Here is a 15,562-nt window from a genome sequence, read left to right on the forward strand (position 1 = left end):
CGCCCCCTCCTCAGAGCTCCGCCCACGCCCCCTCCTCAGAGCTCCGCCCACGCCCCTCCTCAGAGCTCCGCCCACGCCCCCTCCTCAGAGCTCCGCCCACGCCCCTCCTCAGAGCTCCGCCCCGCCCCCTCCTCAGAGCTCCGCCCCCTCCTCAGAGCTCCGCCCACTCCTCAGAGCTCCGCCCCCTCCTTGGTGTCTCTGCAGAGGTGAGGAGATGGAGTTCCTGCTCTGAGGCTCCTGTGCACACAGCGCGGTCTATAAGGACGAGTCCTACAGCCGCTCCATACTGGTTATACTGAGGGGGCGTCACACAGGGGGGCAGCACTAATCAGGGGGCTTCTAAGGCGATTGCTCACTCTATCTATCTCTCTGGAGTAGTGATGGGTAAAATGTGATTTTTTGGTGAGCCGGCTCTTTTGGCTCCGAAAACGGCTCTTCATTTCCTATTACCTTTGGCTTTAAATTTGAAGCCAGATTCTGGTATGTTTTAACCCATGATTAGTAAAAATCTACACATGTGCCAATTTATGACATAAAACAGAATAGTTTCCAGAATAACCAGATTTTACATTATTTGCTGTAAAAACTTTAACAAACACAAAATGAACATGCAAAATACCAACAAGATACTAATTATCAGTGCCACATTGTAAAGCTACCTTCACACTTGGCGAGTTCGCTGTGGGCTGTCTGCTGCAAACAGTCTGCAGCAAAACTGCAGTGTGAACTGTGGCATCTGCATCCAGGCGGATTTAGAGAAGGAATTTGCTGCGGAATTCACCCGTCCATTGACTGCAATGAATTTCGCATATCGGATACTCGGCACATATTCACATGCTGCTGCTGAAGCCAATTTCACACCTCATGTCAGATTCTGAATTTTTCCACGAAGTGAGAATGTGTTTTGGATAAAGACCATTGCCACTGTTGGCTTCTGTAAATGCCATGGCATGTCCACGCTGATGATCTGCATGGAAACTCCGCTGCAAATCCACAAAGTGTGAAGGCAGCCTAAAATTGTCTTTAGGGCCCATTGGATAGATAAACTCAGTGCCAGAGCTTGGATGGACTGATGCCGTTTATTTCCTCTGTTATTATCTGTTTTTTTGGTGTCCCATCAAGGACCAATGTCTTTTGCCATCACTAATATAATGTCATTAAAGGGGTTGGATCACATGGGCATTAGTGCCATTAATTGAAGAGAACTTTTTACAATCAGTTTATTCTCCATAGACTTATTTTAAAAATTCTGCTTCAATCCTGCTGGTATTCCATAAAAACCTATGGAACTGTTTACATGGGTTTCCATGGAAGTTGTCCTGTGCCGGAGCCCTATTCAGGAAAAGACACACAGGATGCGACCATGTTGTCGGCCAGCGCTCGCTGACTGACCGCATGGACCATGCAGCACCCGAGCCTGCGATCCAGTGATGCTCAATCCAGCCATGGTATGTCTGCAGAGGAGATCCTTATCTGCCCTGCCCATATGCATCGCTGGATCATTTGTTCTCTTCCATTCAAGTGAATGAGAGAGAACAAGGGACGCACATTTACATCCGCTGTTTCTCCCTCGCTCAGCTGGCGGTAAATAGCTATAATCAGGCTAAATCCAGATGTCAGTGTTCCTTTAATAAAGTGCCTGACTGCCTGCCTGCTGCTTGTCACAGATTGGAGGGGGGCGGGGCTGTGAGTCAGTGCTATGTGCGGCAGCAGGAGGAGCAGGCATCCTCAGGATCAGAGTGACTACTGCCGGGAGGGAGGGGCCAGAGGGGAGGGGCCAGAGGGGAGGAGGGGCGGGGCTGTGAGTCAGTGCTATGTGCGGCAGCAGGAGGAGCAGCATCCTCAGGATCAGAGTGACTACTGCCGGGAGGGAGGGGCCGGGAGGGGCGGGGCCAGAGGGGAGGGAGGGGCGGGGCTGTGAGTCAGTGCTATGTGCGGCAGCAGGAGGAGCAGGCATTCTCAGGATCAGAGTGACTACTGCCGGGAGGGAGGGGCCAGAGGGGAGGGGCCAGAGGGGAGGGAGGGGCGGGGCTGTGAGTCAGTGCTATGTGCGGCAGCAGGAGGAGCAGCATCCTCAGGATCAGAGTGACTACTGCCGGGAGGGAGGGGCCGGGAGGGGCGGGGCCAGAGGGGAGGAGGGGCGGGGCTGTGAGTCAGTGCTATGTGCGGCAGCAGGAGGAGCAGCATCCTCAGGATCAGAGTGACTACTGCCGGGAGGGAGGGGCCAGAGGGGAGGGGCCAGAGGGGAGGAGGGGCGGGGCTGTGAGTCAGTGCTATGTGCGGCAGCAGGAGGAGCAGGCATCCTCAGGATCAGAGTGACTACTGCCGGGAGGGAGGGGCCAGAGGGGAGGGGCCAGAGGGGAGGAGGGGCGGGGCTGTGAGTCAGTGCTATGTGCGGCAGCAGGAGGAGCAGCATCCTCAGGATCAGAGTGACTACTGCCGGGAGGGAGGGGCCGGGAGGGGCCGGGAGGGGTGGGGCGGGGCCAGAGGGGGAGGGGCGGGGCCAGAGGTGAGGGAGGGGAGGGAGGTGCGGGGTCAGAGGGGAGGAAGGGGTGGGGCCAGAGGGGAGGAAGGGGTGGGGCCAGAGGGGACTGACTGTGGAACGTGAACTGGCAAAGAGCCGTTTAAATTTCAATTGGCTCCCTGCCAGGAGCCGACTCATATGATTCACTATAAAGAGCCGGCTCGTTCAGGAGCTACCCATCACTACTCTAGCTCTCAGTGCAGATCTCCGTCCTGGTTGTGTGCAGCTCTTGCTCTCTGTTATCAGCCGGCAGGACGAGATCCCTCCAGCTGATCCAGTGTTCATCCCTCCTTCTCCTGAATGACCCCGAGGATGGACGAGGACGAGACCACCAGAAGATTATTACACTTCACCCTGGAGATCATCTCCCTGCTGAGCGGAGAGGTAACTCCTCTACATTTCTATCAGCTTTATTGTGTTCTGGAACAAGTCCGACATCAGGTTTTGCTATCTGATCTGAGAGCAGCATGATGTGGGGGCAGAGACCCTGATTCCAGTGATCGGTCACTTACTGGGCTGCTCGCTGCAGTTCTGATGAAATCCCTGTTTTTTTCTGCTGTAGCTCTAGTAGTGCTCTGAGCTCTGTATAGCTCCACCCACAGCCCTGATTGGCCGCTCTCTGTACACTGTGCATAGGCAGAAAGCTGCCAGTCAGTGGCAATAACTTGGTGACAGATTCTATTTAACCTCTTCATGCCATTCACCGTACATGCAGCACCTGATGCAAGCAATCCAGAGTATTAGATCAGCGATCCGGGCAGGAAAAGTTGATGTCCCGTCCAGAGACAAGGTAAACAACAACAAAGAAAGGAAAAATTATGAATTAAATACACATATTTACATAAAAATAAATAAAGTACACTTTTGGTATCGCTGTGTCCGGAGCGACCCGATCTATAAAACTGTCCCACTAGTTAACCCCTTCAGTGAACACGGTAAAAAAAAACAACAAAAAAAACAATGCTTTATCACCATAGCGCCAAACAAAAAATGTAATAACACGCGATCAAAAAGGCGAATGTAAATAAAAATGGTACCGCTGAAAACACCATCTTGTCCCGCAAAAACACAAGCCGCCATACAGCTCCATCAGCTTAAAAATAAAAAAGTTATAGCTCTCAGAATAAAGCGATGCAAAAAAAAATTGTTTTCTATGAAATAGCTTTTATTGTGTAAAAGCGCCAAAACATAGAAAAATGATATTAATGTGGTACCGCTGTAAACGTACTGACCCGAAGAATAAAGCTGCCTTATCACTTTTACCACACGCGGAACAGAATAAAAAAAACATAAAAAAAATTCTGGAAGTTCTGTTTTTTGTTTATTCTGCCTCCCAAAAATTGGAATAGAAAGTGATCAAAAAATGTCACATGCCTGAAAATGGCTCCAATAAAAACGTTAACTCGTCCCGCAAAAAACAAGCTGTCACATGACTGTCTGCCAAAATATGGAAAAATTATAGCTCTCAAAATATGGCGATGCAAAAACTAGATTTTAAAAAAAAAAATGCGTCTTTTAGTGTGTGACAGCTGTCAATCATAAAAACCCCATATGATTCTGGTATCGCTGTAATCGCACCGACCCGAAGAATAAAGTCGTCTAATCACTTATACCGCACGAGGAACGGCGTAAAAAATAATCTCTAGGGTTAGGGTTGGGCTAGGGTTAGGGCTGGGTTTGGGGTTAGGGTTGTGATGGGGTTGAGATTTTTTTCAAAAGTAAAAAAAAAAAAGATGAGGATATGGCGACTAGTGTTGAGCGCTCGCTACTTGAGTTTGCATCGGGTGCTCGGGTATGCATTGAGTATTGCGGGTGCTCGAGTTTCCACCCCATATGCATTGTGGCCAAAAGAAACTCGCGGGGATTGCCTGCCATGCACGAGCGATCCCCGCATGTTTTTTTTTGGGTGTCTAATAACCATGAAACATGCGAGCGGCGACTCGAGCACCCGCGATACATGGTGCATACCCGAGCACCTGATGCAAAATCATGTAGCGAGCACTAATGACAACTTATTCAATATGATGACCTAATATTATCAAATTCTGTGTTGTACCGCTGGGTTCAAAATGTTCACTATACCCCTTAATAAAATCCATGAGGGGTCTAGTTTCCAAAATGGTGTCACTTGTGGGGGGTTTCCACTGTTTAGGCACATCAGGTGCTCTCCAAACGCAACATGGCATCGCTAATTATTCAAGCAAATTTTACATTCAAAAAGTCAAATGGCGCTCCTACCCTTCCAAGTCCTGCCGTGCGCCCAAACAGTGGTTTTTCCTCACATATGGGGTATCTGTGTGCTCAGGGGAAATTGCACAACAAATTTTGGGGTCCATTTTTTCCTGTTACCCCTGCGAAAAATAAATAAATTGGGTCTAAAGTAACATTTTTGTGAAAAAAGTTAAATGTTAATTTTTTTCTTCCACATTCCAAAAATTCCTGTGAAGCACCTGAAGGGTTAATAAACTTCTTGAATGTGGTTTTGAGCACCTTGAGGGGTGCAGTTTTTAGAATGGTGTCACTTTTGGGTATTTTCTGTCATAAAGGCCCCTCAAAGTGACTTCAAATGTGATGTGGTCCCTAAAAAAATGGTTTTGTAAATTTTGTTGTAAAAATGAGAAATCACTGGTCAAATTTTAACCCTTATAGCTCCCTAACAGAAAAAAAAATTTTGGTTCCAAAATTGTGCTGATGTAAAGTAGACATGTGGGAAATGTTATTTATTAACTCTTTTGTGTGACATATCGCTCTGATTTAAGGGCATAAAAATTAAAATTTTGAAAATTGCTAAATTTTCACCAAATTTCCATTTTTTTCACAAATAAACGCAAGTGATATCGAAGAAATTTTACCACAATCATAAAGTACAATATGTCACGAAAAAACAGTCTCAGAATCAGGGGGATCCGTGGAGGCTCCAGAGTAATTACCTCATAAAGTGACAGTGGTCAGAATTGTAAAAATTGGCCTGGTCATTAACGTGCAAACCACCCTCGGGGGTAAAGGGGGTTAATATTAATGATATAACTTAATATTCAGAAAAATTAAAGGGGTATTCCCATCTCCAAGATCCTATCCCTATGGGATACCAGATATATAGTGTGTTTCATATAAATGCTGTGTTTTTTTGTGTAAACTGTGCATTTTATATAAATTGTGAGACCTGCTGACAGGCAGCACAAAAAGGGTTAATCTTCCTCTAACAGGCTTGATCATGTGACCCAGCTCTGTTTAATATGCAGAAGCTTCTGGAAAAACGCCTCTGGGCAGTCAGCCAATGACTGCAGCTCTAACAGTCACATGGGAGTGGGAGGAGTTAAATCCTGTGAGGTAGTTAAGGATTGAAGAGGCAGTTGGTGGTCAGACATTTTGAGAAGAGGAAGCCATTTTGTAGGTGAAGGAGTTACCTACCTTCTCCCTGACTGCTGCGCTTAAAAAGGGGACAGACACAATAAGGGGAGCTGATAGTCTTCATATTAGGAAGAATTACCTCAGGGCAGAAACAGAGCACAGCGCTGAGGAAGAAATATTCAGATTTGATGAAACCAGAGGTTTCCAGGATCTGCCTGTCTGCAGGTGCACAACAATATTCAACCATGAGTGTCATCCTGTACCTCAGCTCCCTACCGCTTGTGAATAAGGCTATGTGCCCACGATGCAGAAATGAAGCAGAAATTTTCCTGACCATTTCTGCATCTCCCTGGCAGAAAAAACGCATGCAGATTGTGCATGCGTTTTTCAGCAGAATACATGCGGATTCACATGCGTTCCCCCATGCATTTCCGCATGTGGATTGACAAGCGCTTTCCAGGCGATTTTAGCATCACTTGGAAAGTGCTTGACAACTAGGTCACATTATATAAATCCATGCAACCGGCATGGATTTATATAGTGTGAACCGAGAGAGTGGTAAAAATAAAAAATAAATGTATACTTTACCCTCCGATGGCCCCCGGTGTCCCGCTCATTCCGTTCTCCCTCGCCGGCAACTTTGAATTGAAAGACCTGCCGACGTCAGCGTCACGTGACCCGTCACATGACTCTGACGTCAGCGCAGGTCCTTCAACTCACTGCAAAGTGCCGGGAACCAAGCAGGAGCGGTGCGCGGGCCGACAGAAGGTAAATATACATTTATTTTTTATTTTATCCTTTTTTTACAGATTTTTTAATGGTACCTGGGTGCGGATGAGACTCTCCTCTCCTCCACACCCGGGTACCATCCGCACATTAGAACGCGCCAATTACGCAAGTACAGATGCAGTCTTGCGGAATTGGCGCGTTCTAATGCAAGTCAATGGCGGCGAAAACGCAGCTTTTCCGCAAAATTAATGGACATGCTGCGGATTTTTGAGCGCAGCGTTTACGCTGCGGAAAAATCCGCATCATGGGCACAGCACATGCGGATTTCAATTGGGGAACATTGCTTCCCTTCTACCATGCATTTTTAATGCGTTTCCACGGCGTTTACACAGCTGCAAAAACGCCGCGGGAACGCATTAAAAACGCATCGTGTGAACTCAGCCTGAGTGTCATCCTGTACCTCAGCTCCCTACCGTTTGTGAATAAGGCTATGTGCCCACGATGCAGAAATGAAGCAGAAATTTTCCTGACCATTTCTGCATCTCCTTGCCGGAAAAATGCATGCAGATTCTATGTGCGTTTTTGAAGTGTTTTTGACGCTTTTTTGATGCGTTTTTTGATGCGTTTTGTAAACGTTTTTTAAGCCAAATAAAGTTAGTGGGGAAAAAAAAAAGGCCAATAATGTAATTTCCTAGTCAAACCCCTATTCACCATTTTGGAAGTATTCAGGATGCCACAAGAACTGCAGCCCCTGTAATTAATATAAAAAAATATATACACATACATACTCTATGCAGATATGTACGCGTGTGTATACATGGGCACTTCCCCCCCCCCACACACACACACTCCTCACCCAGTATCCAATTACGGCTCTTTCACACGTCAGAATCTCCGGTACGAATGGTGATGACTTTTTCCACACATACCGGAAACACACACAGACCCATTTCAATGTATGCTTGGTCACGCATACGCTGTACAATAATCTTACATTTCAATGTATTTAAAAAAAAAATGGGTGGGTTCACGCGTATTTTTAATAACCAGCAGAGGGAAAGCAGACGGCTGAGGGCTGATATAGTCTGGGAAGTAGCCAAGGACCATGGCCCCTTCCCTTGCTATTAATATCAGGCCGCAGCAGTTAGCTTAGCCTTTACTGTCCATTCTACAGGGGGACCCAAAAAAAAAAATGACATAGTGTCCTCCTATAAATTGGAGCCAGCAAAGGCTCTGCGGACAGCTGCGACCTGATATTAATAGCCTAGAAAGGGGCCAAGGTTATAGGCCCCCTTCCAGGCTATAATACCAGCCCTCAGCCGCCCCAGATTTGGCGCATCATATTTTTGCGCCAAATCTGACGCTTAGCCTCGTTCTTCCACGCTGCCCTGGTGCGGTGGCAGGGGGTAATAGTAGTGGGGTTCATGTCAGCGCCAGCTGCCATAAAGCCCAGGTTAGTAATGAGGGGCGTCTATAAGACACCCCCATTGCTAACCTACAAAGAGCTAAAAAGAAAAAACACACACTACACCCAGAAAATAATTATTTATTTGAAATAAAACACACAATTTTATTTAATTATAGATTTACAAAAAAAAAATAATTACCTGTCCACGTTCCTGCGATGATCTCCCATGCACAGCTGTCACATCTGGAGATGTGACAGCTGTCATGGCTGCTGTAAGCTCACACTGCCGGGAACACTTCCGCTCCCGGCAGTGTGAGGCACCAGAGTGCATTCAGTCAGCGCAGCTCCGGTGACCCCCCTTACGGCCCTGCTGTACCGTGGGAATTTCTCACGGTCAGCAGGGCCGTAAAGGAGGTCACCGGAGCAGCGCTGCCTGAACTCCGGTGAACTCACTTATGCAATGACGGGGCTGCTTTACGGCCCCGTCATTGTAGCGGTGGCAGCGGTTTAGAGCGGTCACATTTTATGTGGCTGCTCTAAACTGGAGATCTTCATGGGACACTCGTGGATTACTACGGAGGGGTAAGGATAAAATTGTGTTTTTTTATTTTATATTTTATTACAGGAGATTGAGGGCTTCGGGGAATTAGGTATATAGGTGAGTATAGGTGTATTTTTTTTATTTTTTACTTTATTTTAGGTGGCGATCGGCGGGAACAGGTAATGTATAAACTAAATTTCTTTAGGCAACCACTGGCCACCAATGAAATGTATTTTTAAAATTAATTGGGGACCAAAGAAAAAAAAAATGGGGACTTTAAATTAATAAAAAAAAATAGGTTGCCAAAAAAAAAAAAAAAAGGGGGCATACAAAAAATAAAAAATGTATAGGGCAAAAATATAAACCTATGGGGGCCAAAAATAACATATGGGGCAGTTTTACGGACACATTAGGGCAATTTTAACAGCAGGATCAGGCTGATGGGAACTACTGCTCCCATCGAGCTGATCCTGCTGCCACTAGTGGACGGGGGACAGACATAGGCCGATGGGAGTAGTAGTGTCACATAGACCTATGTCTGCCAGCACGCAGACACCCGCTGACAACCACAGACACCGCACAGAGCCCATGCTGACACCGCGCAGGTTTCCAGCGCAGACACCCGCAGACACCAATCATGACCGGGACATTCAGGTCCATCTTGTACCACCCCAGGTGCTCAGCCATGATCCAGGAAGACAGGAATGGTATGGGATTCTCGTCTTCCTGGATTTATGGGATGGCTGGAACGCCCCCGCATGAGGTCACTTCCCATTTGCTGCCATCTTGTGTTCCAAAATCGCAGCAAATGCGCTTTAATTCTGCAAGTAGTTTTACATATTTGCAGATTTGAAGCGTTCCAATGCAAGTCAATGGCGGCGAAAACGCAGCGCTGCTGCAAAATAATTGGTGGTGCTGCGTTTTTTTTCCCCATGAAAAACGGAAGCGGAAATTTGAGCAGCATGTGCACTGCACACGCGGATTATCATTGGGGGACATGGCGGACCTTCTACCAAGCGTTTTTGAAGCGTTTCTTCAGTGTTTTTGCTGCTGCAGAAACGCTTCAAAAACGCATCGTGGGCACACAGCCTAAGAATTTGACCCATTATCCCCAGTAAAGAGACTTCTGTTTAAGATCTTTAGGCTTCTTTATGACTGGGGCTCGGGTGCACAGACTACTACCACCATCATCACCCTCTACCTGGAGGCATTTACTGGAAAAATATTATATTGTGGAGTTTAATTTGAGAAGAGAGGACTCTTCTCCTGACAGAAAACTGTCCACAGCGAGATACATTGTATACTGCGAGGAGTGCAGCCCCCTGCCATAGACCACATGAGATTACCACACTTGTGCACACTTAAAGGGGTACTCCCATCTCCAAGATCCTATCCCAATATGTAGTAGGTGTAATAATAGTAATATTAGCAAATGCCTCTAATTAGAAATGTAGTATAGTATTTTTGATTCGCCACTTACCTCATGTGCAGAGCATCGCAGGACCTTAGGTATCCATGGTTACGTCCACTGATAAAATCACAGTTAGTTGGCTAGCTGCTAGTGGTCATAACCATGGATACCTAAGGTCCTGCGATGCTCTGCACATGGGGTAAGAGAGCTAGCGAACCAAAAATACTATACTACATTTCTAATTGAAGGTATTTGCTAATATTATTATTATTATTACACCTACTACATATTGGGATGGGATCTTGGAGATGGGAGGACCCCTTTAACTGAAAAAAAACTAAAGAAATGAACTGGAATATAAATGAGTGTACATGCAGCATGTAAGAGCGTGTTCACACATGGCCCAAATAGGGTCACTGTGTAATTTTGATCAAAATTAAAGTCAAACTAATAAGAATTGAAAAAATTGGCCTAATCAGAAAGGTGAAAACAGTCTCGTGGGTGAAAGTGTTAATAGGAACCTGTAATTAGGTTTTGGGTTAGAAAGCCACAACTATTTCATTATCTCTCTGGGGTTTTGTGTTTTACCACTTTTCTCCATACACAGGATTACACAATAGTGAGGAAGACACCGGGGGAGGGTGTGACTCCCATCATCCATCACCAGGAGTCAGGAGGGCGGAGCCCGGACCCCATCACAGACCCTCCCCCGCACCCCCCGATACATGAGAGGAAGAAGAAGAAAATCCTAGAGCTCAGCAACAAGATGATTGAGCTGCTGAGCGGAGAGGTGACTGCTGGGACATTATACAGGACAGCACTGGAGGATTCTGGGTGATGACCGGAGAGGTGACTGCTGGGACATTATACAGGACAGCACTGGAGGATTCTGGGTGATGACCTGAGAGGTGACTGCTGGGACATTATACAGGACAGCACTGGAGGATTCTGGGTGGTGAGCGGAGGGGTGACTGCTGGGACATTATACAGGACAGCACTGGAGGATTCTGGGAGATGACCGGAGAGGTGACTGCTGGGACATTATACAGGACAGCACTGAAGGATTCTGGGTGATGAGCGGAGAGGTGACTGCTGGGACATTATACAGGACGGCACTGGAGGATTCTGGGAGATGACCGAAGAGGTGACTGCTGGGACATTATACAGGACAGCACTGAAGGATTCTGGGTGATGAGCGGAGAGGTGACTGCTGGGACATTATACAGGACAGCACTGGAGGATTCTGGGTGATGACCGGAGAGGTGACTGCTGGGACATTATACAGGACAGCACTGGAGGATTCTGGGTGATGAGCGGAGAGGTGACTGCTGGGACATTATACAGGACGGCACTGGAGGATTCTGGGTGATGACTTGAAAGGTGACTGCTGGGACATTATACAGGACAGCACTGGAGGATTCTGGGTGATGAGCGGAGAGGTGACTGCTGGGACATTATACAGGACAGCACTGGAGGATTCTGGGTGATGACGGTGTTGTTGTTGTCAGGTTCCTATAAGGTGTCAGGACGTCGCTGTCTATCTCTCCATGGAGGAGTGGGAGTATCTAGAAGGACACCAGGATCGGTACCAGGAGGTGATGATGGAGGAGCTCCGGCCTCTGACATCACCAGGTGAGAGGAGACTCTTGTTGGCTCCGGTGGATGTGATGACGTCTCTCGGCCTCGTCCTATAATAGATGATTTTTCTCCAGACTTGCTCTGGTTTTCTCTACATTTTCTCACAGCTTTCATTCCCTGATTCTTCTCTTCTGATCTGTGAGTCGCGGTTTCTCCGCTGTCGTCTTCATCAGTCTTGAGTCTTCGTCCTCGGAGGCTTCTTTCAGAATCTTTCACCTTCCTTAGAGCATCGGTCACATTTTGTCTGCAGATTTCCCAATGGAATTTTTCATAAAGTCCCACATTCAATATAACAGCGGATCGTCCTTTGCTTTCCTTATGAGGAGGTCAGAGTTCTCGTTAAGTTCTTTCACAGCTCGTTGCTCTGATATCATTAGATTATGATATTTCTGTCCTTGAAATTTTGTGTTCCTTTTTAATGTAAGTAGTTCATCTTCAATCATTTCCTAGAAAACATCCAAGACTGGTGGACGAGACTTGACCGGATAGTAATAGAGATTTATTTTATAACAAACGATTGAAAGTAACTGTCTGTTGTGTTGAATCGCTGGAGTTTTATGTTCAAGAAGTGAACCCCGTTCATCAAAAGTTCCAGTTCTATTGGGAACATCATCATGAGAAACTTCTTGTAACGAGTTCTCCATGTTCTCATTCTGTTCATTGACCATGAAATGACAACGCAAAGTGAAAGTTCTCACAAATTTATTCACATCTAATAAAGTTCTATGAACGTCAAACTCAATTGTCGGGGAGAAGGTTAAGCCTTTGGATAGAACTGTAACTTCAGCCTCTAGTGACAACTGTCACTAAAGAGATGAAGCATTTTCTTCAAAGGGCTAAAAATATATCTTTATTATTAACAAATAAAAAAAAAACATATAGAAGAATACCATATGTATTCATATACAAATACAATATATACAAAAAGTGAGGTACAAGTTCAGGAAGAACAATGGTGGTATACCTGGATATAACACTTGGTGTACTGCACTGCTACATCTAAGGCCCAGACCAAAGGTGAAATTATCCTATTAAGTAAATACGAAATATGTGTCCAATTATATGTTAGAGAGTATACTAATGCGTAAAGGTCCATAGCATACATCACATAAGTAATATATAATATCAGTTATTTATATCATTATAATGAAAAAGTTTCTGACTAGAGAAACACTATCACAAGTAAGCATTATACCTCATAGACATAAAGGATATAGTAATAAACATATAAAGTGATAGGTTCAGTCAGTATGCTGGGCAAAGGTGATACAAATAAGCATCAACAGACCAAGTGCAATAGGACACAATAGATAGACATAATGGTAATGTTACCAGCAGTGCAGGAAACCAGGGACCCAACCAGCAAAGGCTAAACAGACAGCTGCCGGCTGATATTAATAGCCTGGGAATTGGATATTGTCCCCCTCCCAGTGCAAGAACACCAGCACTCAGATGCCCAAGAATTCATAAGATGCACAATTTCTGGCGCCTAGCCTCGGCTCTTTCCACTTGCCCTGGTGCGGTGGCGAGTGGGGTAATACTATTGGGGTTGATGTTAGCTTTGTAATGTTTGCTGACATCGAGCCCAGGGGTTAGTAATGGAGAGGCGTCTATAAGACACCCCCAATACTAACCCCGTAAGTTTAGTTAAAAAAACACACACACAGAGCAAAGTCCTTTAATTGAAATGAACACTCCCAGACCCTCTTTTACCCTTTATAAAGATCAAATTAAAACACAAAATAATCCTCACCTGTCCGCAGATAATCCTTATGTGGTGCTGTCCAACAAAAATCCCCAGCCATGCTACATCTGGATTGTTTGATGTGACCGCTCAGCAAGCCAGTAGCGTGAGAATGCTCCTGCAGTGTCTAGCTCTGCTCTGACTAAGGTCACCGGAGTTCATAGCCGATGAGCTTTGGTCACCTTACTGACGTCACTGCTCGCTGCACTGACCAGTGTGTCCTGGCTGGCGTGCTGAGCCATCGCTCAACACACCATACAGATGTAGCAGAGCTGGAGTTCGTGACTTGTTAATAACCAGTAAAGGCTACGCAGATGTTAATATTAATCCCCTGGGAAGATCTATGTATATTAATGTTTATTACCCGCTTCCCAGACTATAAGCATCAGCTGTCCGCTTTCCCCCTTTGCTTTTTTTACTTTAAATTCTTTAATTATTAGCTAAATCCATGTACAGCAGCTCCACACGCCCTGCACTGATGATATATCTCACTGACTCATTTCTATCTTTCTATATCTATAAAAAATGTTTTATTAGTTAGAAAATTAGCCTGAAATGTCAGAGAATGACCGTCTGTAAAAGCTGATGTTATAAACGCGTTTGATACGGATGTCATACAGATGCGAGACAGGTGAGAGAAGTCGCATCGTACTCGCAAGACAATCATCCTACTGTTCAGGAAGATCCGACCAATTTTATTTCACCCGATGAGTGCGATCCCTTAAATGCGACATGTTAGTAACGGCTGATTGACGTCAAACTGGCCATAGATATAAGTATTGGGGAGCAGGACTGCAGACTTAAAATGCAAAAGGGGGAGAACGGAGGAAACTTAAAATTGGTTTTGTAAATTTTGTTTGAAAAATAAGAAATTGCTGATTAAACTTTTAACAAAAAAAATAAATATGATGTGAAGTAGACATGTGGTAAATGTTAGTTATACCATACAAAATAGTTAATACATATCTGGTTAAAAGGCATAAAAATTAAAAGTCCAACATTTTTTTTGTAAAATTTTCGATTTAGAGCCTGGGGGGCATACTTAGGGGGTGATATGTGCAGGAGAGGCCAGATGTTATACAGGGGTTATATTCACAATAACCAGGGTGTACTTTATTATAAGAGCACATTGTGATTTTGGGAACGTCCCTTTAGAAGAATCTTCACTCTCGGTCTCTTCAGACAAGATGTCGTCTAGGAATCGTCCCCCCATCTGAGCCTCTAACGTGAATAAATAATTCTCTTTGCCACAGTAAAATCCATAAATTACTAAAAGAAGGTGAGAAGACGTCCTCATCCAGGTTCCGAAAGTTTTAAGTTTTTTTTTTTTGTTTTTTTTTACCAATAAATTGGATGAAATTCTTTTTCCTACAAGAATTGTTACCAAAGAAAGAAACTGCTGCTCAGATTCCCGGCCGTTCCTCCGACATTTATGAATGACATGATAACCGGGTGTCACCGTTCTCCATACATGTGTCCCCACACTTCTGACACTCAGCGCTGATTGGACAATGTAGGGGAACAATGGTAACGCCCAGTTGTCAGTATTTCCTTACATTTATAGGGTGAATAGCAGGAGAACTGCACAGCTTAGTGACCAATAACATTATGACTCCGGAAATGAGAGGACGAGAAAGTAAAAAAAAAACTAAATTAAAAATCAATAAAGAAAAAATGTGTCTGTAAGGCCGATAATGGGGGAAATGATTTACAGATAAAATGACCAAACAACTTACAATCCTAGAATGTTCTGGTTGGAGGGGACCACCTCCAGGGTCCCCGTATCCAGCCCCCTGCTCAATGCAGGACTCACCATCTCAGACAGATGTCTGTCCGGCCTCTGTTGGATTGTTTTTTCCATTCTTGATGGTTTATTTCTCATTACTGACCTCGCTGTATGAGGAGCTTTTTTGTGGGGGATGAGTTGTATTTCTCATCTTGTTACTTTATCATCTTTATTCTGCTGTTATTTTTTAGAATTTTTCTCTCTTGAGCTGCACAAGTTGGGTGATAAAACGACCGTCCACCCTGAGACTGAGAAGTGACTATACGGTTATCATATATAGACTCCCTTCCTTGTGTCCTCCATCTGCCTCCTGTAACGGTGAACCGATGGAGGAAACCTGGCAGTTCCTAATAATAAGGCGCTTACAGACAGTCTCCATACAGCCGGTCCCAGAGGTTTCCCGGCTTCCATCTTTTCACCACTGTACAGT

General features: G+C 45.3%; 1 protein-coding gene across 1 annotated transcript in view; it reads left to right on the forward strand.

Moving 5' to 3' along the window:
* The first annotated feature begins 2,570 nt into the window (after nucleotides 1–2,570).
* LOC141240612 (uncharacterized) overlaps nucleotides 2,571–15,562 on the forward strand; it is a 68,347-nt gene continuing 55,355 nt past the window's right edge. Inside the window, exons 1-3 of the mRNA XM_073668680.1 lie at nucleotides 2,571–2,908; nucleotides 10,572–10,754; nucleotides 11,473–11,596. Of these exons, the coding sequence (XP_073524781.1) occupies nucleotides 2,825–2,908; nucleotides 10,572–10,754; nucleotides 11,473–11,596 (391 nt within the window). The 5' untranslated portion in view covers nucleotides 2,571–2,824. The remainder of the gene's footprint in view (nucleotides 2,909–10,571; nucleotides 10,755–11,472; nucleotides 11,597–15,562) is intronic.

This window comes from Phyllobates terribilis, unplaced genomic scaffold, assembly GCF_046119375.1.
Source record: "Phyllobates terribilis strain yellow unplaced genomic scaffold, ASM4611937v1 Scaffold_924__1_contigs__length_538081, whole genome shotgun sequence".
Classification (NCBI taxonomy): Eukaryota; Metazoa; Chordata; class Amphibia; order Anura; family Dendrobatidae; genus Phyllobates; species Phyllobates terribilis.